At 40.2% G+C, this 27384-nt stretch overlaps 1 protein-coding gene and 1 long non-coding RNA gene across 5 annotated transcripts in view; one reads left to right on the plus strand and one right to left on the minus strand.

Moving 5' to 3' along the window:
- AXIN1 (axin 1) overlaps positions 1-27384 on the minus strand; it is a 100115-nt gene that overhangs the window by 30666 nt on the left and 42065 nt on the right. Inside the window, exons 1-2 of one of the 3 annotated variants that reach the window (XM_075179179.1) lie at positions 11713-11930; positions 4930-5898 (exon numbers count right to left, since the gene is read on the minus strand). In XM_075179179.1, coding sequence (XP_075035280.1) covers positions 4930-5807 — 878 coding nt within the window. In that variant the 5' untranslated portion in view covers positions 5808-5898; positions 11713-11930. Of the gene's footprint in view, positions 1-4929; positions 5899-11712; positions 11931-27384 lie in introns of those variants that run through there. The other 2 variants (XM_075179181.1, XM_075179180.1) reach the window with 2 other exon arrangements.
- LOC142097393 (uncharacterized) overlaps positions 13589-27384 on the plus strand; it is a 100204-nt gene continuing 86408 nt past the window's right edge. For both annotated transcript variants that reach the window (XR_012678179.1, XR_012678178.1), the window contains exons 1-3: positions 13589-13888; positions 15786-15856; positions 23364-25971. This is a non-coding gene — a long non-coding RNA (uncharacterized LOC142097393). The remainder of the gene's footprint in view (positions 13889-15785; positions 15857-23363; positions 25972-27384) is intronic.

Consider the following 27384-nt stretch of genomic DNA (forward strand, 5'->3'; position numbering starts at 1 on the left):
TAAGTTTGTGCCACTCATATAACAATGATTCGCCCATACATTTGGGAAGAATGATATAAAGCAGGTTTTAGGCATTTATATCCACTCCATTTTTCTTGTATATTAGCTATATCCATATATTGAAATATAAAAAATGAATGACCACCCTGAAGTGGGCCATAACTCCTATCATATAGTGTCCACTGATTGAAAACCATGTAACATACTGCAGGATAGAAGTATTTATGTATGACCAACAAGGCCACCAACAACCAAAACGTTCTGGTACCTGCTGTAATTACGGCAAATTACATTTCTTCCACCATTAATCATTTCTTTTCTAGCTAATCAATGAGAAATTACATATTTCCGACATTTAAGTGCATTTCTGTGTGTTTTACATACATTTGCTGCCTGGTGAACGTATATAATCAAATCACTTCAAGCCACAGATGTGGAAACAATTATATTCATTTGCATAAGTAGTTTGTTTTTCAGAAACCTACATTATGGTCATTTGGTAGCCAAACAACCCAATGGATGACATCACTCACATTTCAAGGTGATCACTGACTTACCTCTTCGGACAAAGGAAATATTTGCATGTAAACCTATTGTATAATACATCTATTTGTGCCCTAGAAACCAATAAATGGGTAAAATATACTGACTTACTGTTCTACCTCAGCTTCTGCAGACTGGCAGCTGCTAGAATGAATTATTTGAAAAAAACACCATGATTTTTAAAATATTCTGCTCCGTCTATTTTACATACAAAACTACATTATAGGACATCTGCTATTCTCAAGCTAAATCGGTTACTTGGGACAGTCTTACCAGAAACCTGGCAGCATCCAGCAAGTACAAACATAAAACTAATACATGATTTCCTGAGTAAATAATTGTTCTGACAACCAAAGGCTAAAATGCTCACCCTCTAAGACATCATAATTTAGCTCCAGTTTAAAAAGGGGTTTTCCATCTTCAGATGTAGTTACTGGTTTGCACATATCATGTAACGCTGCTTAATCTTTTTGCCCTGTGTTTTTCATCAACATCTTTATATGTTGCTTAAAGAGCAAGTGTGGCTGGTTCACATTACAATAACTTATTGCAGATATTTATTTTTAGGGGTACAGTGCACCGCTGTAGATCATTGAAAATGTACTGATTTTTTTTATATTGTGTTGTATTTCTGTATAGGAAATGTATTTATTTCTAATGTATTATGCCAGGTTAGAGGAAATCTGTTTTGCTGAAAGCAAGAAATGCCAAGTCTTTTCATCTCAGAACTGACAAACACTTGCTTTAGCCTAAATGCCCAGCAGGAAGTTGTTACCGATCATCCTGTCTTGTTAAAAAGATAGACGAACTACATAAATAATATAGGAAATCGGTGTAAATTTTGTTTAAGCTTAATATTGCGTTAACTCCAAGTCTAGAAAAATATCACATCCAAATGTTAAATTATCTGATGTAATATCTAAGATGTTTGGTGCCAGTTAGAATTAATGGGCTGGGCTAGCCCCTGTCAACATGTGTCATAATCTGTATAAAAAGAGCACTGTTTGTCCATGTAATGTATCATTCCATCTGTAACTTTTGGAAAGATCACTAGTACATCAAACTGGTGTGTAAAAGTCCTTGTTGGGACTCTTGAGCAATAAAACATCACTGCTTGAACATTTTGTCTGTGATTATTACCTACTGTATCCTGTGACCTACAGATAAGAGCTTACACTCTAATCCATTCCACGGCTGTCCTGTGTTGTATCCAGCGTCTCTGTGTCAACGCTCTGCCCGCTACCTAGCGGTCCTGATCCATAGTAAGCGGTCAGGAGGTACCAGCCAACCCACTTCAAAGGGACATTGAAGCAGCTATACCAGCAGTAAGCGGATCTGGGCGGCGCAAAGAAGCCCAGTGGTAGCAGCCGAATACTCCTACAACTACAACGCAGTTGGTATTCGCAGTCGGCTAGTGTTTGGTGGCAAGGAGATACCAGTAGTGAGTGGTCAGTAACAGTCGGTTACTGCCGGTGAGAAGGAAACCCACATAAACTGTGCAGGAAGAACATTCCTCCTTTCCTCTTCCCCCTACAGACCCGGTGGTGAAGTAAACCCATCTGGTCACAGCAAGCAAAGCCAATATTTGACATTATAATATAGCCAAGGCTGTGTATTACCGAGCCGAGTAATATACATGGATAAATAAAAAATGGTGGTGTCAAAATGTGCCAACTTTAAATGAGCAATACATTTGATTTTGAAAGTTGCAGTATAATAACCCCTGAACAATTGTATTCCTATGCAAAATTTTTAGGGGGAAAAAAAAAACAAAAAACACAAAAACAAACAAGAAAAACAAAACAAAACAACAAAGGTTGCAATGTGGTCATTTTGAGTAAACTGCCCATTTTACTAAAACAAACGGCTCATGTAATACAATGCTCCCTGTAGGCTGTATGCAATAGTTTATTAGAAGTGCATTACAGATAGGGAATAATACAGGCGGTGATCGGATGGCAGTGCACCTGCTACATTTTGTTACAAGTCCGCACTTCATTTTGTGTCTTTTATCACAAAAATGTTATGCTTTTCAGAATATGTTTGAGAAATCTTGTAGTAAAGGAATATACCTCTAGCACAGTGTTTCCTAACTCCAGTCCTCACCCACCCCCCAACAGCTCATGTTTTCAGGATTTCATTAATCATGCACAGGTGACTTATCCCACTTGTCTCCACAGACAGAAATCCTTAAAACCTGATCTGTTGGTGGTGGGTGAGGACTGGAGTTAAGAATAACTGATCGAGAACACGGTGTAATTCAACTACGTAGATCTATAGTTCAAGTCTTGTTGGCAAAGCAATGGTTAAGGAATCACTGAATTCAAAGTGCAGAAACAATTCAAATATCAAACTACTCAGCAGAGGTAGAAACAAATATAAAATGCAGGTGCTAGCATCTGACATAGGGTAGTCAGACATGTACCACTCAGAGGCATCTCCGTTAATACAAACACAAATGGTTACAAGGTACCAAGATGACAGCAAAATGTATAATGAAAATATCCAGGTTAACAGTTGAACAGCAAATGCTGCGAGGAAAGATTACATTTTCCTGTATATCATGCATTGGTCATAATGCCTCCAGTGTAACCAGCTTGGGAACATGGTAACTTTACACCTGGGAAAGGTTCAATGTTCATGAGTTTAAATGGGGGGGGAGTCACAAGGTATAATAAAAGGCAATTCCAAAAATGTAGGACACATTGACAGCTTCAAGCTTCTAATTATCCCTAGTTAATAAAAAATAACTGAGGAGCTATAGAGGAACTCCAGCCACACACACAAAAACCCTGGGCAATCACACTGCTCATGACAAAATCATCCTCTATCAATTCAGGAAGTCATAGCCTGCTGCACTATAAGTTAGACTTTCAGGTCCGTCCGTCCCCGTCACAGACTGAATGCTTTAATCAGTGCTCTCTACATCTGAGGTGTTAGGCCAGGTGCCCACTCTGGCTTGATTTGTCAGTGGAAACACAAACAAATTTGCATGAACAAATTGTTGAAAGTCTGTACCACAGCTATTAGCCATTAATCCCCAAGAGGGCTGGTGATTGATGCAAAGAACACAACATTTTTGGGGGTGGCTGCTGTTCTTCAGGTGTTAATGGGACCACTTTTAGAGTTTTTCGGGGGGAAGAGCCTGCTCTTGGCTATCACCATGCACACAGAGTGGGTGTTCTCTGCTTCAGAGATAACTCTTAAATGCAAACCAGTTTGACATTGGTTTCTTATTAGTAAATCGAAAACTACCGATGTCTGTAGCCATATGCTACAAAACCTTTAAGCTATTTTCTTACGAAACTTGGCTGACAATAATTTTTAGCAAGTAAAGGGAAAAGACAAATCACCAGATACTATTTTAATAGTGATAATAAAATGAAAATGACCCCTACCAGTAGCTTGGCAACAATAAATCCCTTCTGTTTTAACATGTGTTCACCCAAAACCATGGTTACAGGAGAGACATCAACACCTTATCTGCTTGTTTGAGACAGGCCAAGCGATAACTAGTGACAAATGTTACTTCAAAGTGGGCACGACGAACAGTGGTTGGAGTCAGTGTCTGAACTAATATTGGTACAGCAGGTGCGGAGGATCAGGGCCCATGGAGATAATGGGGCCGCTGCACGTGGAACTAGTTCCCTCCTTTCGGCTTCCCTACACCGGGGCACACAGCCCGCTAGTTCCGCTTCTGGTTGTAAGAAAATACAATTTAGATTTTTATTTTAAACTCACTCATTTCCACCCAAAGCTATGTGTTCTGCTTTGGGTGGAGTCCATCTGTAAATACAGTTCAATAAAATATTGATTTTTATATGGAGCAAGAGGAGTTCACTTTCCAGAATAATCCTCACTCCATCAGGTCTAAGCAGTAGAAGTTTCCGACTGGCTGACAGTAAGACAGTCCTCTGTAAACATGAAGAAAAACTAAACTGTGATCATAGTTACCAGCAACAACTCACAGACGACTGTGTAACATTTCCAGGATGACCGGACAAACCTAGACTCTATACAAGCTTTTCAATAGTTAAAAGATGTTTTTGTTCATTCTTCAGTCCAACTATTCTAATTTAACAGAACATGTTAGTCACCCCCCTACACACTCTAATGTCACTGTGTTCCTCCAGACAACAGAGTATGGAAAATATTGAAACTGAGCTGAAAGTAGTGTCCAATCAACGTCTGGGCTTACTCTCGCTCACTTTCACACCGTCTGAAGAACACAGATAGTGAGGGAAGAGTATTTCTGCCAAAAGGAATGGAATCCAGGGGATAGATCCATACCATTCGAGTTACCTCTTAATGATCTGAAGCACACAAACGTCTGACTATACAATGCAGATTACTGACAGTTACATACAAATTTGGACAAGTGCATACCTGAATTCTCTTCCATCACTTAGTCGTCTAGGGGGCGCTGTACAATGCGATACAGCATCTAAAATGAGTTTCTGGTTAAGTCTGTTAGAGGAAACAGATTCTCGTTCACAGTCATCGTCCACCACTTGGTCGCACTTCCATTCCTCGTCTTCGTTAAGGGTAGGCAAATATCCAGACGGACCCTTCCCCGTTCCAGAACCCGAGCTATGGTCACTATAAATCTTAGGACTTTCTCCGCCTATTGTTGTATATTCTAAATAGATATCAGATTTAAGGAACACAGGGTAAGTATTGTCCTCCATCATCGACTGAATTTCCGTTTGGGCCTGGTCAAACATGTCTGGCTCAATCTGCTGCCTCAACACACAATCTTTAATAAAACTTTTAGTTGCTGGTTTGATCTGCCGGGAAACGATGCCATTATTGTCAAGAATGTATTTTTTGTATATCGCTTTGGCCAGTTTGAGTCTTTTATCCACTTTGGAGTCACTGGGCTCCAGCTTTCGAAAACCACTGCACGCAAACCAGAAGTCAAGCAGATCTCCGCAATTTTCCTGTCGCAAAAAAGTTCTGAACAAGTTAATACCATCCTGGTCATCCAACAAAGAATGCAACGATTCAGCCCATTTTAAATATGGTGGTGTTGGAGAAGCGCTTCCTTCAGGTTCATACCCCAAGTCAAGGTCCGACCTCCTTGGAGTTGCTGTAGAAGTCTCATTTTTGATCCCATCACATTTTGCAGTGTAATAACTGTGGTTAAATGGTCTAGGATCTGCTGTAACCAATTCTCCTTCCTCCCCAGGGACCGGTGGCCTTGGTGCATCCTCAGTAAAGCTTCCCCCTAGATCCAAAGGGAAACCTTTCCCTTGAACACTCATCTTGACGGCTTTTTATTATGAAGTAATAGCTATTGAACGTATTCAAAATCTGTACATCTTGAGACAAAGGTCCCCAATAAACATTAGCCTCCTGTGAAATAAAAGAGAAAAAAAGTTAATTAGATATCACATGAATTATAAATGTGCATTGTGTAATCTTATTTAAATACTTGTGTTGCGCTGGCTTTATGTATACACAATGTTACTGCAGTGGTGAACAAAATAACCAGGATGATCCTAATGGAGCAAGTGAACACGTGCCTACATTGACATCAATAGAAATATGCCAGCAGTCAGTTTTTTAATCGCATTGTCTATACGGCTCCTAATATATATCCAGCCCATCTCTAGAGAATTATACTTGCTATCACACACAAGTGATGAAAACATGTATAAACTCTGACCAATAGCTACATAAAACAGTGAGTTCTGATAACATTGCTAATAATTAGTGCGTTCCGATGTCATCAAATCATGGTTCATTAGGAAAACTTGTATATTAAAAGAAATAATAATACTAAATAATGTACCACAGCAGGTGCATTATCCCATAAATTCTCATTTCAACTATAATGATAAACTGTACATTTACAATATGTAATTCAGAGTAACACACTATATATGTAAACAAGTAGAAAGGTCAAAAAAGTCAAAAGGAAGTCAATCCAAAAATTATGTATAGTTATCCATAAAAAGTCTTTTAAAAAAAAAAAACACACCTATGACGCGTATGTATATATCACTGAAGTCTCCAAATTATGAAAGCACAAGGAATACGAGGGTGACGCAGTTTCTGGCTTTTCCATGCAAGTTTGCATGGACATCAGGGCAACCATAATACATGGAGATTAGTTTTTTACGTCATACCAAGTTTCCGACAATCAACATGTGCAGGACCAGTAAGAGGACGACAGACTTCCTGACTAAAAAGTCATGAAACATATCTTCATGTATCTTGATCGGCTCAGCTTATCTAGGGGACCAAGTAGGCAGATGCCTGGATCCAAAAGGGTCAGAGCAGCCCACCACATTATCCTCTATATTTAAAAGGGAACGCTATTGTATTATTTATAATCCTCTTCAACAGCAGGACGGTAGTCTGCAGATATTGAAATTGAAGAAGCTGAAAGCCTGGCACCTAAAGGTCAGTACAGGCCGGGGTGCAGCACTTTCCAGATGGATAAAATATATTTAACGTGACAGATAATGGCCTATTGCAGAACTCTACAAAGAGTGACATCCTGAATCCTCTTCTCAGTAACAGTGGAGACCCACAGTCCTCCTCAAGGCAAGGAGATCCTTTAAAATGTAAATGGCATTTCTCATTTATGGTTTCTAAAACAACTGTGTATGTTCATAGAGATGCCATGTAGTATTTTGTTATTACCAACTAGTTAATGACATAAGCATACGTTGAAGTGTACATATCACTAGCGTAGTTATGTAGGCTGGTGCAAGAAAAGATTTGTGCCGCCATCTACTTATTCATATGTCTTACGGGACGTCTCTTTCATGTGGCGCAGCTCTACATCACTTAACAACATTTAAAAGGACAATGAGGGTCAATATGACACATGGAAAAAGCTACATAATGACGGTCTATCAACTAAGACAAGTTGCCAAGACTTAAAATAACAGATTTCATTATGGACCAGAAATAATCATGTAGGCAAAACACATTTTACATTAAAGTGGTCCTATTAGCGCACACGGTGGAGGCTGTCATTTATTGGGCTGAATCGATATTCTTAAGAATGCTGTGTACTAAGTACTAGTGATATTACTAGAGGTACAACCCAAACTGTGTGTAACATACATCTAGAGCCAGTAGGAAAGGCTTTTACTCTCTATATTAAACTACATAACTTAAAAACAAGAAAATGTGCACCTCTGCTCACTGTAAATACAGGTTTCAAATGTTCAGCCCAATATTGCATTAGTGTGTACACTGAAACAATGAGCGATTATCGCTCCAAAGCACATCATATTGTTTCATTTGATTTGAAAACCAGGCTAAAAATTTCATTCAACGATGAAACTAAGTTGTGCCAATTATGCAGTATGTTTTGCTCACGATCAGGATTTCCATAGAGTTTACAGAGCCATGATCTTTTCCGCAGACAGTTATGAAAGATGAAGAGCCCAGATCGAAGGGTAAATCTTTTAAAAACATGTATAGTGTATACATATGAACTGGCATGCTGATCGGGACTTTTGTTTATTCCTGCCGTTGGTAAAAAATCATTACTGATATGGCATTGGGAGAAAATTTCTGTAGTGTGTACCCAGCCTTACTGACAATAGCTATACCGATTGCTCTTCACATTTAACATCAACAGACAAAATAATTGTCAATGCTCATGTCAAAAAGATTAGAAAGCCATATTATATAATATATACAGTAAATATATTGGCCATATTTCCAAGAAATAAAGTAACGTCACAATAATAATACTCATACAGGCGTCATAATAACCAACAGCAGGTTTGCAAAAAAAATGTATTAAATATTTTCACAAAACCCCACACCTTTCAGTGATTCAATCATGATGTGGAAGTCTGCAGAATTCAACAGAGGGAACGATGGAGAAACTGTGAAAGTTTATACGAGAGCAAGTTCTTAGAGGAAGCCTACAAAGTCCAACACACAAAGATCATAACATGAAAACAGAATACAACGGATATGGCAATACATTAAGATACTTGATTACCCTAGATTGGGTAGAAGCAAGTAGATCACTTTTGACTTGACTATTGGTTAAGATTTAATTACCGGGATTAAGGTTCAGTCTTGTGGAAATCCAAGCAGCCTTAAGAAAATATTGAGTAGCATCTCTGAGAGAGCCATCGTATGCACTAAGCAGCCATTTCTTGAGTTTGCAATTTATAAGGTTCAGAGATTCAAAGTCGGCAAACTTACATTTCTTGCCTGTAAGTTATTTTAGTCTTATTGTGAGACATGGTAAATTCACCTGGTTAGGGAATTCTCTACAATGAATTAAAGCAGAGGACGACCACTGAAACCACTATGTTGGGGAGAGTGGTAGGGGGGGGTAGTCTTGGGTTAGGGACTTAACCTTAAATTTAATTATGGACTGTAAAAAATTGCAGACCAAGAATTATTGTTTAAATGTATTCGCACAAGTATTTGCTCTCTGCGTTATTGATCTGGAATTGCTGCATGTGTAGGTTCACACTAGTGCTCGCCGGTCTTACTTATGCTCTATTCAGTTAAGAAGACTGACAGACTGAGCTACATAGACACGATCAGCTAATTACTAATAATATAACTACCTACTATTTGTGGCATTTACATGGTGGCAACACACTGAAAATGAATGAAGAATGTTATCAATTGCAGCTCTTCTATGTAGGAGCACCCAAGATAAAAAATGTATCTACAGAAAATAGATACATATGCCCAAATTAAAATTAAATGCTAACTATAAATCATTTATTTTAAATCACACTGTCCCTTTAGTTAGAACATAAAACAAAACATTTTTGATAAAGATATAATCTGCAGGCATTGCATGTAATTTAATGTAATGTTACCTAAAATGATCGTACTCAATGCTCAGAGGAAAATTATCCAAATACTATTAGTACCTGCTGCCATTGCCAACAGGCAATTCTCAGATTTGCATCTGATAAGCCACACAGTATTATCAAACGTTATTGCAAAAATAGAGAGAGGAATTATGAATTGTCTACATGAGAACTACAGTCATACTTTTTATTATGCATTTGCATAGCAAAATTGTTTATTTTCATGTTTAAATGTTTTTAAACATCTGCCTTTGGCTATCGGTATCATCTCAAAGTAATAAAGCAATCAGGACTCTGAACTGCAGTGTAAAGATGAAAGAGATAACAAGAGTAATAAACCTCTCATAACATTAAATATCTTAAGTCATAAAACCTAAGAATAAAATAAATCCTCTATGTCCTACTTACTGGGAACACTATAAACCCACATTAACAAAATAAATCAGTAAATTGCTGAGCACAAATAATATAATTCAGTAATTACAAAGAAATAGTGGCATGCAACTTTTCATACATTTAAGATAAAAATTGGATGTAGAAGTTGTGAAGAAACAAACAAACAAAAAACACACAAATCCAAACTGCAAAGCAGGAGCATTCAGAGGAAAAATACTGAGCAGACATTTAGCAACATAAATAGCTTGTTAAAATGCAATGGACTTTTATAAATCGTTTATCAAAATACTAATTTTTTGGCTTTTATTTGGATTTTGTTATCCCACAAATTGATTATCTGCCATTTACATTGACACCTTTCTCAGGAAACTTGACATTGAAATCTTTTGCAAGGATTTAAGTTATTACCTTACATGGTACGCATTGAAAACACAAATTTAATCCTAACAGATAAGAGACTACGGTGTGTACAAGCATGTACTTAAGTATAACACGGCACACATATGCAGAAGTGAAATTTGCAATATGATAAATCCAAGCTCTGACTATTCCTTAAGACTTCATCACAGACACAAGCGTCTTCACGTAAACTATATTTACAATTGTTAAACAAATAGGTTTATAATTCTATAAAACGATCTTCATTGTGAAACTGTCCTGGGAGTTGCAACCTCACAGCCAAAAATAGACTATGATAATTTTTAATTTAGATTGTAAATTCTTGTGCAGAGAAAGCGCTCAACCTTTACTCTGCAATTATAAAATGATGCAGAAATGTATTGAAGCTTTATAACTCAATATTTACAAAAAGATGAATTACATTTAAAAAAAAAACATGAATATATAAAATGATAACTACTAAAAGCAAAAAAACAAACATAAGATAGCTGCAGATAATAAATTACATTTATTCAAAAAGCCAACAAAAGCACATTACTAGAGAAATGAATTTGTGTGAAAGCCTAATTCATTCAAGGGTGTAAAGAAATGTAACAATGTAATTAGAAAGGATCTTACAAATCAATTTGCATCCTAGGACCTTACTAATTAATTTGCATCCTACTATAAGCTATATGGAAAATCCTGAAGCAGAAAAACCATCTTGGTTTTTGCAGCAGCTTGATTTGGTCATATAATATCGTGGATTTTGATATATATATATATATATATACACATATATATATATATATATATATTTTATTTTTTATTATTTATTTTTTTGCATAGGTATCCACAGTCTAAACATTAATCTGGTTTATTGACTAGATTGGCACCTGATCAGGGTTATTTTTGGTTTTGCACCCTAGGATCTTACTAATCAATTTGCATCCTAGGACCTTACTAATCAATTTGCATCCTACTATAAACTATCTGCAAAATCCTGAAGCAGGAAAACATTCACACACCTCCTCTAATTTGCCACAAAACAACAACATAATTCCAAGTTAGAACAGACAATCCAAACAGTATAAATGAACCTGACCAACATGGTCACATAAGCTCAGCATTCTGCAATCAGCATGCAAATACTAAATATGATGAGTGGGGTCTGGTTTGTATTTAATTGATCATAAATAAGAATACAATTGGGGTTCACCTGCCCTGTAAATGCTCAGGTTTTATTTTTCTTCTGCAGACCAGATAAGGTGAGAGTGCTGAGGTAATGCTGGATGAGGACAATGGGAGAAGGGGGTGCAGGGGCAGATAAGGGGGTGCAGGGGCAGATAATGGGGGGCACCAGTAACCCCACAGTACAGAACTGGTGTAACCCTTGGCAGCTGAGGCCTGGGCACAGATCACTGCTGGGCACAGTGGGGCCTGGCAGGGAATGTGGGCACTATGGGGGGTACGGCCTGCACCCCCACATACAGCAGGTCCCACCTCAGCCCCCCCACACTCCGAGGCCTCCATCTGGAAAGTTTCCTCCCAGAATGACCCCCCTCGGCTCCCGGCAACTCACCTAGGAAACACCCCGGCTCTTCTCCCGGGGTACCGCGCCGGGCCGTCCTCCTCCGCTCCACCGCCACCCCATCAAGCTGCCAGCGGCGGCCGCTGCGTCGGGAGAGTGAGGCAATAACAAAGCGAGCGCTGCGTGACAGCCATGCCCGGTGAGAGGCTCTCGGTGAGTGTGGGAGAGCGAGCTGCCTGGGCGTGCGCGTGCCCGACGTGCGTCGCCGGGAGCTGCTGCTGCGGCGGCGGAGGAGGGGGCGCGGGGACGAGCGCGTCGGACGTCTCGCGGAGGGGGAGTGGGGGACCGGTGGAGGGAGGCGAGCGCGAGGACCCTTCCCGCCACACGCGCGAGCCGCTGAGGCTTCGTGACTGGAAACATCTCAGTCATTGCTGCTGGTGTCACCTCACACTGAGGAGGAGTGTTATTATATACAGTGCTCCTATATAGTGCACTAGAACACCACATACACTGCACCTCACACTGAGGAGTGTTATTATATACAGTCCTATATATAGTGCACTATAACACCACATACACTGCACCTCACACTGAGGAGTGTTATTATATACAGTCCTATATATAGTGCACTATAACACCACATACACTGCACCTCACACTGAGGAGTATTGTTATATACAGTTCTATATATAGTGCACTAGAACACCACATACACTGCACCTCACACTGAGGAGATGTGTTATATACTGCACTATAACACCATATACACTGCTACTCACACTGAGATGTGTTATTATATAAAGTCCTCCTATATAGTGCACTATAACATCACATACACTGCTACTCACACTGAGATGTGTTATTATATACAGTTCTATATATAGTGCACTATAACACCACATACACTGCACCTCACAATGAGGAGATGTGTTATTATATACAGTCCTCCTATATACTGCACTATAACCACATACACTGCACCTCACACTGAGGAGATGTGTTATTATATACAGTGCTCCTATATACTGCACTATAACACCACATACACTGCACCTCACACTGAGATGTGTTATATACAGTGCTCCTATATAGTGCACTAGAACACCACATACACTGCACCTCACACTGAGGAGTGTTATTATATACAGTCCTATATATAGTGCACTATAACACCACATACACTGCACCTCACACTGAGGAGATGTGTTATTATATACAGTGCTCCTATATAGTGCACTATAACCACATACACTGCACCTCACACTGAGATGTGTTATTATATACAGTCCTCCTATATACTGCACTATAACACCACATACACTGCACCTCACACTGAGATGTGTTATTATATACAGTCCTCCTATATACTGCACTATAACCACATACACTGCACCTCACACTGAGGAGATGTGTTATTATATACAGTGCTCCTATATAGTGCACTATAACCACATACACTGCACCTCACACGGAGATGTGTTATTATATACAGTCCTCCTATATACTGCACTATAACCACATACACTGCACCTCACACTGAGGAGATGTGTTATTATATACAGTGCTCCTATATAGTGCACTAGAACACCACATACACTGCACCTCACACTGAGGAGATGTGTTATTATATACAGTGCTCCTATATACTGCACTATAACCACATACACTGCACCTCACACTGAGGAGATGTGTTATTATATACAGTGCTCCTATATAGTGCACTAGAACACCACATACACTGCACCTCACATTGAGGAGATGTGTTATTATATACAGTCCTCCTATATACTGCACTATAACACCAGACACTGCACCGTACACTGAGGAGATGTGTTATTATATACAGTCCTCCTATATACTGCACTATAACACATACACTGCACCTCACATTGAGGAGATGTGTTATTATATCCAGTCCTCCTATATACTGCACTATAACACCACATACACTGCACCTCACACTGAGATGTGTTATTATATACAGTCCTATATATTGCACTATAACACCATATACTGCACCTCACACTGAGGAGATGTGCTATTATATCCAGTCCTCCTATATAGTGCACTATAACACCACATACACTGTACCTCACATTGAGGAGATGTGTTATATACAGTCCTCCTATATACTGCACTATAACACATACACTGCACCTCACAATGAGGAGATGTATTATTATATTCAGTCCTCCTATGACGGAGAAAGCACCTATCGGCTTCAGAGGTGAATTCGCAATCAGACGTGAGAAGCTACTTTTGGTGACTGTCGTTATCAGTGTGTATTTGCTCCCACCCTTTAGCAACTGCAAAAGATACGACTCAAAACAGCCTTACTTTACTCGAAAGACCACCCCTGTTATAAGATTCTTTAATAGTTTCAAGGGGCACTTTGATGCCTAGTCAGTGAACCTAGCCATGTAATATGTAGTACTGTAACCATTGGCCTTGGAGCACTGCAATCCCAATTATGATGAGTTTACTGAATTTGATTATAACATTGTTGAAACTCTTATTGTCCATAAATATTAACTGGGAGTATGCCTGGAGAATAATATGAATTGAGTTCAACATGCAGAGAAACAGGAATTGTTTTTGTCAGCTTGTAAATGTTGAAAAATAGGAACATTTCCAGTGGCAATTTTTTTTAAATCTGGAAATTAGGGATAGTAAGTAGCTATTATTATGTTTATATAGCGACTATCATATTGTGTTGTACACAGGTTATATAGTCCTTCACATTAGTCCCTGCCTCTAAATTCCCTACCTCACACAGACTAGGGTCCACTTTACCAGGAGCCAATTAACCTACTAGAATGTGGGAGGAAATTGGAGCACCTGGAGGAAACCCACGCAAACACAGGGAGAACATACAAACTACACAGATAAGGCCATGGTCGTTATCTTAACTCATGACTCCAGCACTGTGAGGCAGAAGTGCTAACCACTGTGTCACTGTCCTGCCCATATTATGCAAACTCATTATTATATTGTATACTACAACAATAATATTAACATATTGTAATATATATTACCTATAACAATCCACTCCTGCTGCTTTTCCTGCTCAAAAAAAGCTTGCTTAATTGTTCCTAGCACAGTGTATATAACAAATATCATTTGACCTTATCTCTCTACATGCTATATTTAAATGTAGGTCATACTTGTCTACTTTCGGCAAGTGTAGTCCGGGAGGGCGCGGGGTGCGGCCAAACACGTAATTTTGGCCCCGTCCCCGCAGCAAAAATGCTGTTTTGTCGTGGGGTCGGGCCAAAATGACGCGATCACCGTCATTTTGGCTAGGCAGTTGCGGGATGCGGGAGACTTGCCTGCTCTCTCTGGAGTCTGTGAGACCGACCCGAATTTCGGGAGTCTCCCGGACATTCCGGGAGAGTTGGCAAGCATGATGTAGGTGTTTGTGTCTCTGCCTGTTTTCTGTCATATTTTCACATGGACCTGGCCACGCTCCCTATGACATGACCCCCACCCACATATACCTTGTCACTAGGCCACACCTACAAGCTATTGTATTGTTAGAACACAAGTGCAGATCAGTAAGATTAACAGGAGTGCTCTGGACGGAGATAAAGAACTTATGGGGAAAAGTGTATAACCGTAACTGCACTGTAAAGTCTTATCGCAATCATATTTGTATATATTCATTCCTTAACATTTACAATAGACAAGTGCAATGGGAACATGAAATATAGTCTTAAAGTACTTTTGAAAAAAAGTAATAAAGGAGCAGATATCATCTCTGCCCACGATACGATTAAAAAACACTCCCAAATTAAATAGACTTTTTTTGTGCGTGAGTTTTCTAGTGCTCCCACACAGATGCCACAGGCTCTGGCCTTGGCAGGAGTGTTTGCGTTACATCACCTGGGCATCGGCCCAACAATGCAGGGCGGCAGTGACAGCGGAAATAAAGTCTTAAAACCTTTACAGTCCTAGCCAAACATCGCTGTGAACTCTTAATTAGAAATATAAACCTGTAAGTAGTTTTAGATGAAAATCTGTTTGTTTGGATTTTTTTTTAACTTCAGGTGATTAAAGAGATTTAGTTTATTTTGGAAATGTGTGAGAAAACAAATCTGTCTCTTTTATATCAAATGTATTTTCAGACCGGGACACAGATGCTTATAGCCCTGTACAAGCCGCATTATTTCAGGGTGATCAAGCACAGGCATACACAGTAAGTGATCACTATCCATACTGAACTGCTTGTGACTGGCTGTTTGTGAATGCTTCACTGATGCTAATAGGTGCTTTCTCCATTGCATGTGCTTATATTATGCTTTTGTGTACGTGTTTAAGGAAAAAATGTTTTTTTACGTACATGAGACAGAGTTGTTACTCTTTTATTAGAGAGGTTTTTGAAGTTTTATTGATGCCTAGTAGCAAATATGTATTTTGCAATCAAAACAAATGGTTCTAAACATGGGCGTAAGAGTAGGAATGGCCTAAACCGGGCACATACGCTACAGGTGCAGACCAGCACAGATATTACAGCTTTTTTTTGCAGAACGCAACTTGCCACTGCGATTTGTAGCGCATTTGCAGCCAACTCTGCATCAGCCCCTTGATGTTGAACAATTTTTTCAGTTTCGTAGTACTGTACAAGAAATAAAATGTCCTTTGTCTCACGTCCCTATGTAGCCCACCCCTGACTGGCATCCACTTAGGGTGACTGAGGTAGGGAAGTTCAGGGAGTTGAACTTTCCGTGTCTAATACTAGGAACTTGTTTTCAGCCATGGAGTATGTCCAGTCTCTGATAAGAAAGGATGCAAGACAAAAATAATAATGGCACAGCCACACATAAAATCTTACGCACAAACATGATGTAGTGTACCCAGTGACAAAAATCATTAGTTCCGTATGACAATAAAAAGAGAGCCCATATTATATTATAGAATGCAAGCGAGGAGCAATTAAGAAACAGACACAAAGGATGAGAATTTCCGCATAACAGTGTACAGCGGTCTGATCGCTGACTGATACAGTGGATGAGAATATCAGCATAGCAGTGTACAGCGGTCTGATCGCTGACTGATACAGTGGATGAGAATATCAGCATAGCAGTGTACAGCAGTATGATCGCTGACTGATACAGTGGATGAGAATATCAGCATAGCAGTGTACAGCAGTATGATCGCTGACAGATACAGTGGATGAGAATATCAGCATAGCAGTGTACAGCAGTCTGATCGCTGACTGATACAGTGGATGAGAATATCAGCATAGCAGTGTACAGCGGTCTGATCGCTGACTGATACAGTGGATGAGAATATCAGCATAGCAGTGTACAGCAGTCTGTCGCTGACAGATACAGTGGATGAGAATATCAGCATAGCAGTGTACAGCAGTCTGATCCTGACTGATACAGTGGATGAGAATATCAGCATAGTAGTGTACAGCAGTCTGATCCTGACTGATACAGTGGATGAGAATATCAGCATAGCAGTGTACAGCGGTCTGATCGCTGACTGATACAGTGGATGAGAATATCAGCATAGCAGTGTACAGCAGTCTGATCGCTGACAGATACAGTGGATGAGAATATCAGCATAGCAGTGTACAGCAGTCTGATCCTGACTGATACAGTGGATGAGAATATCAGCATAGCAGTGTACAGCAGTCTAATCCTGACTGATACAGTGGATGAGAATATCAGCATAGTAGTGTACAGCAGTCTGATCCTGACTGATACAGTGGATGAGAATATCAGCATAGCAGTGTACAGCAGTCTGATCGCTGACAGATACAGTGGATGAGAATATCAGCATAGCAGTGTACAGCAGTCTGATCCTGACTGATACAGTGGATGAGAATATCAGCATAGCAGTGTACAGCAGTCTGATCCTGACTGATACAGTGGATGAGAATATCAGCATAGTAGTGTACAGCAGTCTGATCGCTGACAGATACAGTGGATGAGAATATCAGCATAGCAGTGTACAGCAGTATGATCGCTGACTGATACAGTGGATGAGAATATCAGCATAGCAGTGTACAGCAGTCTGATTGCTGACAGATACAGTGGATGAGAATATCAGTATAGCAGTGTACAGCAGTCTGATCTCTGACTGATACAGTGGATGAGAATATCAGCATAGTGTACAGCGGTCTGATCGCTGAATGATACAGTGGATGAGAATATAAGCATAGCAGTGTACAGCAGTCTGATCGCTGACTGATACAGTGGATGAGAATATCAGCATAGTAGTGTACAGCAGTCTGATCCTGACTGATATAATGGATGAGAATATCAGCATAGTAGTGTACAGCAGTCTGATCCTGACTGATATAATGGATGAGAATATCAGCATAGTAGTGTACAGCAGTCTGATCGCTGACTGATACAGTGGATGAAAATTTCCGCATAGCAGTGTACAGCAGTCTGATTGCTGCAGATACAGTGGATGAGAATATCAGCATAGCAGTGTACAGCAGTCTGATCCTGACTGATATAGTGGATGAGAATATCAGCATAGCAGTGTACAGCAGTCTGATCGCTGACTGATATAGTGGATGAGAATATCAGCATAGTGTACAGCAGTCTGATCGCCGACACATACAGTGGATGAAAATATCAGCATAGTGTACAGCAGTCTGATCGCTGACTGATACAGTGGATGAAAATATCAGCATAGTGTACAGCAGTCTGATCGCTGACTGATACAGTGGATGAAAATATCAGCATAGTGTACAGCGGTCTGATCGCTGACTGATACAGTGGATGAAAATATCACCATAGTGTACAGCAGTCTGATCGCTGGCAGACACAGTGTGGAGTCATATGTCAGAAGAGGCCTCCACTTTGCTCTTTTTAGAGCAGAGCAGGGACCTCAGTGAGGGGACCCCCAGTAAAGCTGACTCCCCCTGTAGTTCTTCCACTAGTGTCAACTTTACCTTGCTTGCATTTTTAATTATAATATATGGACTCTTTTTATTGTCTTATGTAATTATTGAGAATTAATGAGTCTTGTGATTGGTTACCAAACAACACTATTTTGCATTCAATGTGTGTGCCTCTATTATTTTTATATTGCATCTATTTGGGGTTTTTAAGCTTATAATCCTTGCAAAGTGCATCCCTCTTGCAAATGATGCTTAATATATGGTATATGCTATATGGCATGCCTTCCTATCACGTGTATCTGATTGGAAGGGAACCTGCCGTAGGGCTGGTAATCCTATATGTGCAATCCTCAGCTAATGTGGACAGGGTTGCGTTCTAAAGACCATTCCTGACAAGCTGTGTTAAGAGATATGTCATTTGGGTGGGTAAAGCTGGTTAGGTCTTTTGAGATTAAAATATCCAAATAAGACATGAGTTTTTCCCCTTATGAGGTGTTCAGCCTAATGATTATAAAATGAGATTGCTGGTGAACCAATGAGGTGGTAGCTCCTACTCCCAGAATATAGTGTACATAGTCTACACTCCCACAGAGAAGCTGGTGTGGATATGTCTGATCTTTTCTTTGTACCTTCCCTGAAGTAGTTATCCATGTTCTGCTGGCCATACTCTCTTTGCTATTAGGGTCATTTAAGCATTTGAAAAGATACTAAAACAGTCTGGCACCCTAGTGAGAGATTTCAACACATACCTACATAATTAATGAGGGACTTTCTCATGCTAAAATGGATCTGCAAAAACACCCCCGAGATGCTTTGTGTCAGCACCCTGGGGCACCATGTGCCATGTGAAGCCCCTTTAAAATTCCATACGTGTATTACACATTTGAATCATTCTTACATTTGCACAAACATAAAATATGAGAGGAAATAGCGAATATACTCGATAGAAATAATCTTCCAGTTTATAAATCTTAGCCTCGTTGCTCCACACTGGAAGTTTATACAATGGAATAAATTGACTCATATTTGCAGCTGTAACTGATTTTATCTGTAAAATCTTCTTGTATTCACAAGTCGCTTCATTATATTTGCAATTGCCTTTAGTGAATATGCTATTCAGACTACTGCGAGCCCTTAAGTCTGATCTGGGGGCACGTTGACTCTGATCTGTAACTGATGTATGCAGATATTTTATTTTTATTTTTTATTGAGAATTTTTAAACAATGGGTAGGGAAGAACAACAACAACAGTAGAAAAAATGGGGGGTAGGGTTACACAGCATTGCAGAGTACCAAACAATAGAATGTTCATATAGATGCCTCACAGAATAGAAGTATTGATATTTTCCAGCAAGAACAGAGGTGTCAGTTAGAATAGGAATTAAGACTAGGTGGTATATTTACTAAACTGCGGGTTTGAAAAAGTAGAGATTTTAGTTATTATTTGTTTAGTACATTCTACAAAATGACAGCTAGAATCTGTTTGGTTTCTATAGGCAACATCTCCACTTTTTCAATCCCGCAGTTTAGTAAATATAACCCCAGGTGAGATCAGGGACTGGTTGGCAAATTTTGGCCCTGGGGGAGGGGGAGACTTTGCTCAGCAGCCTATAAGGAACACATTAAAGGGAAAAAAATGCAGGTAGCCCACTATGGGACCAGCCTGGGGGACAAATGCCTCCCTTCCCAGCCATCCCCTGGGTGAGATGCTCAGATGAGTAAACAAACCACTTATACCATTTAGGCTGGATACATACTACAGGGTTTTCAGCCGAATATTTGGCTAATCACACGATAAACGGCCTTTCGGGACGATATTGCATTAGTGTGTACACTCCCACAATGAACGTATGAACACATTCAACGATAGAACATTGTCATTCCAATTCTGCAGTGTGTACGCACTCACAACCGGCAGTGTCCATAGATCTCTATGGAGTGTGCAGAGTCACCATCTTTTCAGCCAATAGTTATGACAGATGAAGAGTACAGATCTGAAGGTAAATCGTGTAAAACATGTTTAGTGTGTACACATGAATTGGCATGCTGATCAGGACTTTTTTTTTCCACTCGTTGGTAAAATCGTTAACTATATCGGATCGGGATAAATATTCTGTAACATGTACTCAGCCACATAGGAGAGTAACAGAGTATTTAAAGCCAATCATCTCCTTTCATAACTGTTTTGAACTTTGGAGATCATTTTAAAGAGAAGTAGCGGAGAAGGATTTTTCCAGTGTTGAGCAATTGCAGCCCTAGTACCTATAGGTTCTAGAACTGTGTCCAGTTCTATATTTGTCATGAACTTGGAGATGTGGGGGATAATGCTGTAGTAAAGCAATCTTAGGAGTGGGAGATAAGTAGAGATGCTCAGGTTCGATTTTCTGAAAACCAAGCCCACCCGAACTTAGGGGATCCGAGTAGGCTTGTGAGCCCGCTCGGTACTTTCACGCATCTCAATTGAGGCAAAACGTTATTGTTGCATTGTCGGATCTCGCAGGTTTTGGATTCCATAAGTACCTCCCTCCCCAGGATATCCAGCGCCATTGCTCACACAGCAACAGGGATAGAAGTGTTCTTGTCACTCTCCAGTGCCATTGCTCACACAGAAACCGGAGGGGTAGCAGTGTTCTTGTCACTCTAAATTCTCCAGTGACATTGCTCAGTGCCATTGCTCGCACAGAAACAGGAGGGGTAGCAGTGTTCTTGTCACTCTCCATTCTCCAGTGACATTGCTCAGTGCCATTGCTCGCACAGAAACAGGAGGGGTAGAAGTGTTCTTGCCACTCTCCATTCTCCAGTGACATTACTCAGACAGAAACAGGAGGGGTAGCAGTGTTCTTGTCACTCTCCATTCTCCAGTGACATTGCTCAGTGCCATTGCTCGCACAGAAACAGGAGGGGTAGAAGTGTTCTTGCCACTCTCCATTCTCCAGTGACATTACTCAGACAGAAACAGGAGGGGTAGCAGTGTTCTTGTCCAACTCCACACTCCAGTGACATTGCTCACACAGAAACAGGAGGAGTAGCAGTGTTCTTGTCACTCTCCATTCTCCAGTGACATTGCTCAGTGCCATTACTCGCACAGAAACAGGAGGGGTAGCAGTGTTCTTGCCACTCTCCATTCTCCAGTGACATTACTCAGTGCCATTGCTCACACAGAAACAGGGGTAGCAGTGTTCTTGTCACTCTCCATTCTCCAGTGACATTGCTCACACAGAAACAGGAGGGGTAGCAGTGTTCTTGTCACTCTCCAGTGCCATTGCTCATACAGAAACAGGAGGGGTAGCAGTGTTCTTGTCACAAAAATTGAATAAACAAACAAAAGTACAGGGTGCGTCCAATGAGGAAAAATGAATTTATTAAAACTCAATAAAAAATAATAATGGTGGGTCTCACATGTCTTGTCACAAAAATTGACTGGAAATTAATGTTATTGAGGTTAATAATAATGTAGGAAGGAAAAAAAAAAGCAAAATTATGTGACTTTAGAAAAAAAAATAGGGATCCAAAAACCAAAACACGTGAGGGCGGTTTTGCCAAAACCAAAACACAAAGTTAATCCAGATCCATAGCCAAAACCAAAACACAGGGGTCAGTGAACATCTCTAGAGATAAGATAGTATTTATCACTATTTTGAAGACCACAGAACACAGATTTTGCAGAAGTGGACACGTGGATCAAGAAACATCCCATATTTTATCAATGCAGAGTAAAAGGACACAGTATATACATCAGTTTGGACAACTGTAACTGACGGTTAAGGACAAATGGACGTAATATAGATAAAGGATTATATTAGTAATATATAATAGAATGTATTGTGACTATATAATACACCGGACGTGGAGCTGTATATGCTCTAAATTTTGGGCAGACAGCTTTATGCTTTAACATTGGGCTGTATGATATGATGGCCATTGGGCTCTTTTTATCATTAATCGCCAATAATTATCATTTCTTATCACCATGCATAGCAATGATAAGAATTTTTTTTTTTTAAAGTAATTTATCTAGCCAAGACATCAGCACCACCAATATGTGTCTGTCCTGGCGAAAACTTCCCCGAGTTGTTCTGTGCTCTCCCAGCTGCTATTTACTGCTCATGCACGGTGAAAACTCTGCATGTTATTTGAACAGCGCACTGTGCACAGCTGGGCATTATTATTAGTTAGCTGTAGAGAATAATTTGCTGAGGGATGATTGGGAGAGTAGCAAAAGTCAAGAATTTATATGGGTTGTTTTATTGGATACATGGCGCAGCCCTCTTCCCCAGTCATAGACTGGCCACGAATTCCCCTCTAAGTTCAAGGTCTATATTGTTGTCTCACCCAAGATCTTTTTTTAATGGAAATATGTGTCTGGTGACAGAATGAAGCTATGTGACAGGTATCACATATTGGTGATAATCTCTTTATTTCACGGCACAGGGTGAGTTAGTGTAATCAAGCATAACCACCCGCCACCCACATATTCATGCCTGGACAATTAAAAAAGGTTTGGACAAGAAGGAGGGGAGCCTGTTGGGGAAGAGCCTGCACGTTCACTGATGATTCTCTACTCCAGCGGGGCTAACAATGAAGGTAAAAGGTGCTTAACGATATCCACAGATGGGATTAGCATTTCGGGATAATTGGCAAAAGGCTATGCTATTTGCCGCTTGAATAATTTTGCCGTCCCCATAGAGATCTGCTGGTAGTTGGGCCGTATATGCTGTGGATGGTGCTATGTTTGCTGGACTTTGGGCCTGTGTGATGGACATGGGGTTATACAACATCCTGGAGAATTTTGGAGATGCTCCTCTCATTACCATTGCTAGACCTATCTTTTTTTTTCCAGCTTGCAGCCATGCATGGATGACAGTGTAATGAAGATTCCAGTCAACAGGTCTGTAATGTTACACATTAAATAATGGGATCCCACATCTGGCCCCATTTGCACGGTATTCTGAACCCATTAGATTGTAAGCTATCGTGTGCATGGGGACTTTTCTCCTGTCTTCTTGTCCTATCCAATCTCGTACACCTATGTGTCCCCATATCATGCCTCTTATACAGGGCTGCCAAGAGGAATTCAGGGCCCCGGTACAACAAATTCATGGGGCCCCCCTTCCAAGTGTGCAAGGTAAAAAAATTTGCGGCGGCACAAAATTAGGGTGGTTGTGGTCATGCAATTGGGGGCGTGCCTATGCATCATTGGGGCATGCCTGGTGGGGAAAAGCACTAGCCCCTGAATTCACCGGAGCATCCCATATGTCCAAGCACTCCTGACTTTCAACACATCTAGCACCACAGTGTGGTACACAAAGAATGCAGTGTGTACACACAGAGTTCACAGTCTTGGCCTGCACCTTACATTGGGCACAACACTCACCAAATATTGACATTGTCCCACTAGAATCACAACATTTCACACACTCTCCTGCTCTATCCTACCTGTTCTTCTCACTCACCCCATGTGGCTGCAGGTTTCTTTAGTTGTGGCTTGTCTGGCTCCTGGAATGTTGAGGGACCCTATTTGGAAAAAAAAATGGCTACATTTACAAAGTTACAACCAGCCCCGCCGTTAAATCAGTAGCACCCATGATTAATAATTAGGCCTTCCTCCAGCCCCAACATTAAAATAATAGTATTCCCATTGCCTCGCAAACAAAATAGCAACCATTAATTAGCCACCATCTACCTCACACACACTACATTGCCAAAAGCTCCCTGTGCCATCACACACACATTACTGTGCCCCTTCATCATCACCACGCTATGCCCCCTTATGATCGCACTGCTCCCTCCATGCTGCTTTTGCCCCTTTCTTCAACCCCCTGTGCCATGCTGAATTTCCCCCCCCCTCCTTCATCCCCCTTCCTTCATCCCCCTGTGCCTCTCTGCATTTCTCCTCTTTCACTTACCTCTGTATTGCTTTCTTTCATCTTTCTTTTCTTCTGACTGTCTTCTGTCTTCTTCACTGAATGATGCCCGACATTCACTGCAAACAGAGGAGGGGAGAAGGATGCCGGCGCCACGATCATGTGAGTATTTGTATACACACATGATCGTGGCGAGTACAGAGTGAGGACCCGGGGCGGGCCCGGGTCCGGGTAATTAGTACCCGCTCCCCCCCTCTCGGCGGCCCTGCTCTTATATGTCTTCATATACAAATTTGTTTGTTATATACCTTTCTCATTTTGTCTTACGTGTAGTATAATGCTTAATTTGTTGTTATTCTTGCATTTATTCTTCTTGAATGTCTTGCATTTTGCTTGTTTCTGTTGGTCCTCTACGCCTTTGTACTATGCTGTAGTTCCCCACTGTACGGTGCTGCGGTATTTTGGATCTCCTTATAGATAAATGTTATAATAATATATTATGCCATCACACTGAAGCTCAGCAATGTGATGGCAGGTAATGTGGAAGGACGCCTATCCCTCCATATAATGGTATCTACTCAGATTAGAGCAAAGCACAATTTAAAACATTACCGTCACTGTCAATAAATGGCACGTACGGAGCCAGGAATATTCTTACGACAGGGGCAGCTGGGGTTACTTAAGGAGAGGGTTGAGAAACTGCTCTCACAGTATCAACACAATAAATATTCTTATCATACCCGGAGCTAACATCAAAGAAAAGTGAAGCACAAAGATCATAATGCAAAATCTTTTATGAGGATATAAAACAGCTTGGAATGTGTGCCGATGAATGCACAAGTACAGTGCAAAGCAAACAGGAACAGAAAAGTCAGCTATAGGATTTTCAGTGCGAGGGTATGGTCAGGGCAGTCTGACATGGGAACTTTCTCTGAAGTGTACAGACCATATCAGCCTAATTGCAGTAATGCAATAATAAGATCCAGTGTAACCGACAGGGTGATGAAAGTATACCTTGCTTTGAAGTGATAGTACATTGCTCAATTGATCCACCTTTGTGGTGGGTCTAACATCTGTCAGGACTTGTGGTGATTAAACGTCTCAACGACATCTCCACCTATCTTTCATCAGACAGATCATATCTGAGTTAAGCAATTTTGAGAATCAAATTATATATTTTTATATATATATATATATATATATATATATATATATATATATATACATATGTACACATGTATGACATTGCTTCTATCAGGGATGCAAAGACCTATATATACGTCAACCTGAAGGTTTAATACAGTAAGCACAACACCTATAGGGGAGATATCGCAATAGAAGGTGTCGCACCAATTTTCATTTTCTGAAGCCATAACCAAAATCTTATGTTTTGTAAGTTCTCCTCCAAAAGGGGATTTACACTTTGGTGACTGATTTGGATCACCTATTTTTACTATCCTATTTCTTAAATTAAAATATTTTCTGTATAAACAGTATTGCACTATTATTTGTGTGTTTTATCTTTTACATGTTGTGGACTGCTCTGGTGGAATCCCCTGAAACCATCCAATTCATCTAAAACATGTAAGTATTATATTTATATTTTATATATGTCATCCACCTAGTCTATGTGAAAAGGACGAATATTTCCTCTCTCTGTTTTTTCTTTTTTTTTTCCATATTAAAAAAGACAAAAGGAACATTCCTTAAGAAAGAAATATAAAGTTGAAAAACCATACTTGTATGTTCCATGGTATATACACTTTACAGGAAGCAAACCTGGAACCCGTTAGTCACACAAACTTGGAACCTTTTAGGCACCCAAACCTGGAACTATTTAAGCACACAGATCTGGAACCTTTACGCACCCAAATCTGGAACCATTTAAGCACACAGATCTGGAATCCTTTAGGCACACCAACTTGGAACCATTTAGACACACAGATCTGAAATCCTTTAGGCACACAAACTTTAAACCATTTAGGCACATAAATGTTGGAACCCTTTAGGTACACAAATGTGGAACCCTTTAGGTACACAAATGTGGAACCCTTTAGACACATAAATAGACACATAAATATTGAACCCTTTAGTCACACAAATGTGGAACCCTTTAGACACATAAATATTGAACCCTTTAGGCACACAAATCTGGAACCCGTTTTAGACACACAAATCTGGGACCATTTAGGCACATAAATATTGAACCCTTTAGGCACACAAATATGGAACCCTTTAGATTCACACACTTTGATAGCTTTCAGCTCTGTTACATACACTTCTCAGAAAAGTCTTGCAGGTCACAGATTTCAGATTCCTAAAACAAACCATGGCCTATTTCGATGGATGTAAGCGTACGCACCAGTCACACACCTTTTACACATGCTTGTTGACTCACCAATCCTGTTATAGAGAATAATGCAGCAGCATTACCATGCAGAATAAATGATGAAAGATCAGCCCCTGTTGCAGCTGGTTGGATTCGGTGATGTCAGTATAACCAGCACAATTAAGAAGCACATGCAAAAACTTTGAAAGATTGTGCCTAGCCCTTTCACAACAACAACAAGTTCAATGTGTTCAGGTACAGGCCCAAATCATGTGGCCGAAGGTGAACCGCGTGGATAGCGCGTGCAAGTTTGTGCATGTACACCTTTATTGAATTGTATATGGGATGATCATGCAAAATGCATCCCCTCCTCAGTTAAGAGCGTTAGGTTATCCCACCCCAGTTAATTTAATATTATATTCTCGCACCTTAGCTAATGACACCATAGCAGTTTACCCACGTCAGACAGCTGATTCTCATTTCCTAGGTTCATTTTTCTTTGATAATAAAAGCAAAATGATTCAGAGCTGTGACAGTGCGTGAAACTGATAATGGTGCATTGTGATTGACTATTTTTATTTCAATATCCACCTACCTACCCCCGCTTTCATTTTAGACCACACCTCGTAAGCAGTAGGCTTCCATCCTTTTGCTGCCAAAAATTGGGA

The sequence above is a fragment of the Mixophyes fleayi genome, chromosome 7 (genome assembly GCF_038048845.1).
Source record: "Mixophyes fleayi isolate aMixFle1 chromosome 7, aMixFle1.hap1, whole genome shotgun sequence".
Classification (NCBI taxonomy): domain Eukaryota; kingdom Metazoa; phylum Chordata; class Amphibia; order Anura; family Limnodynastidae; genus Mixophyes; species Mixophyes fleayi.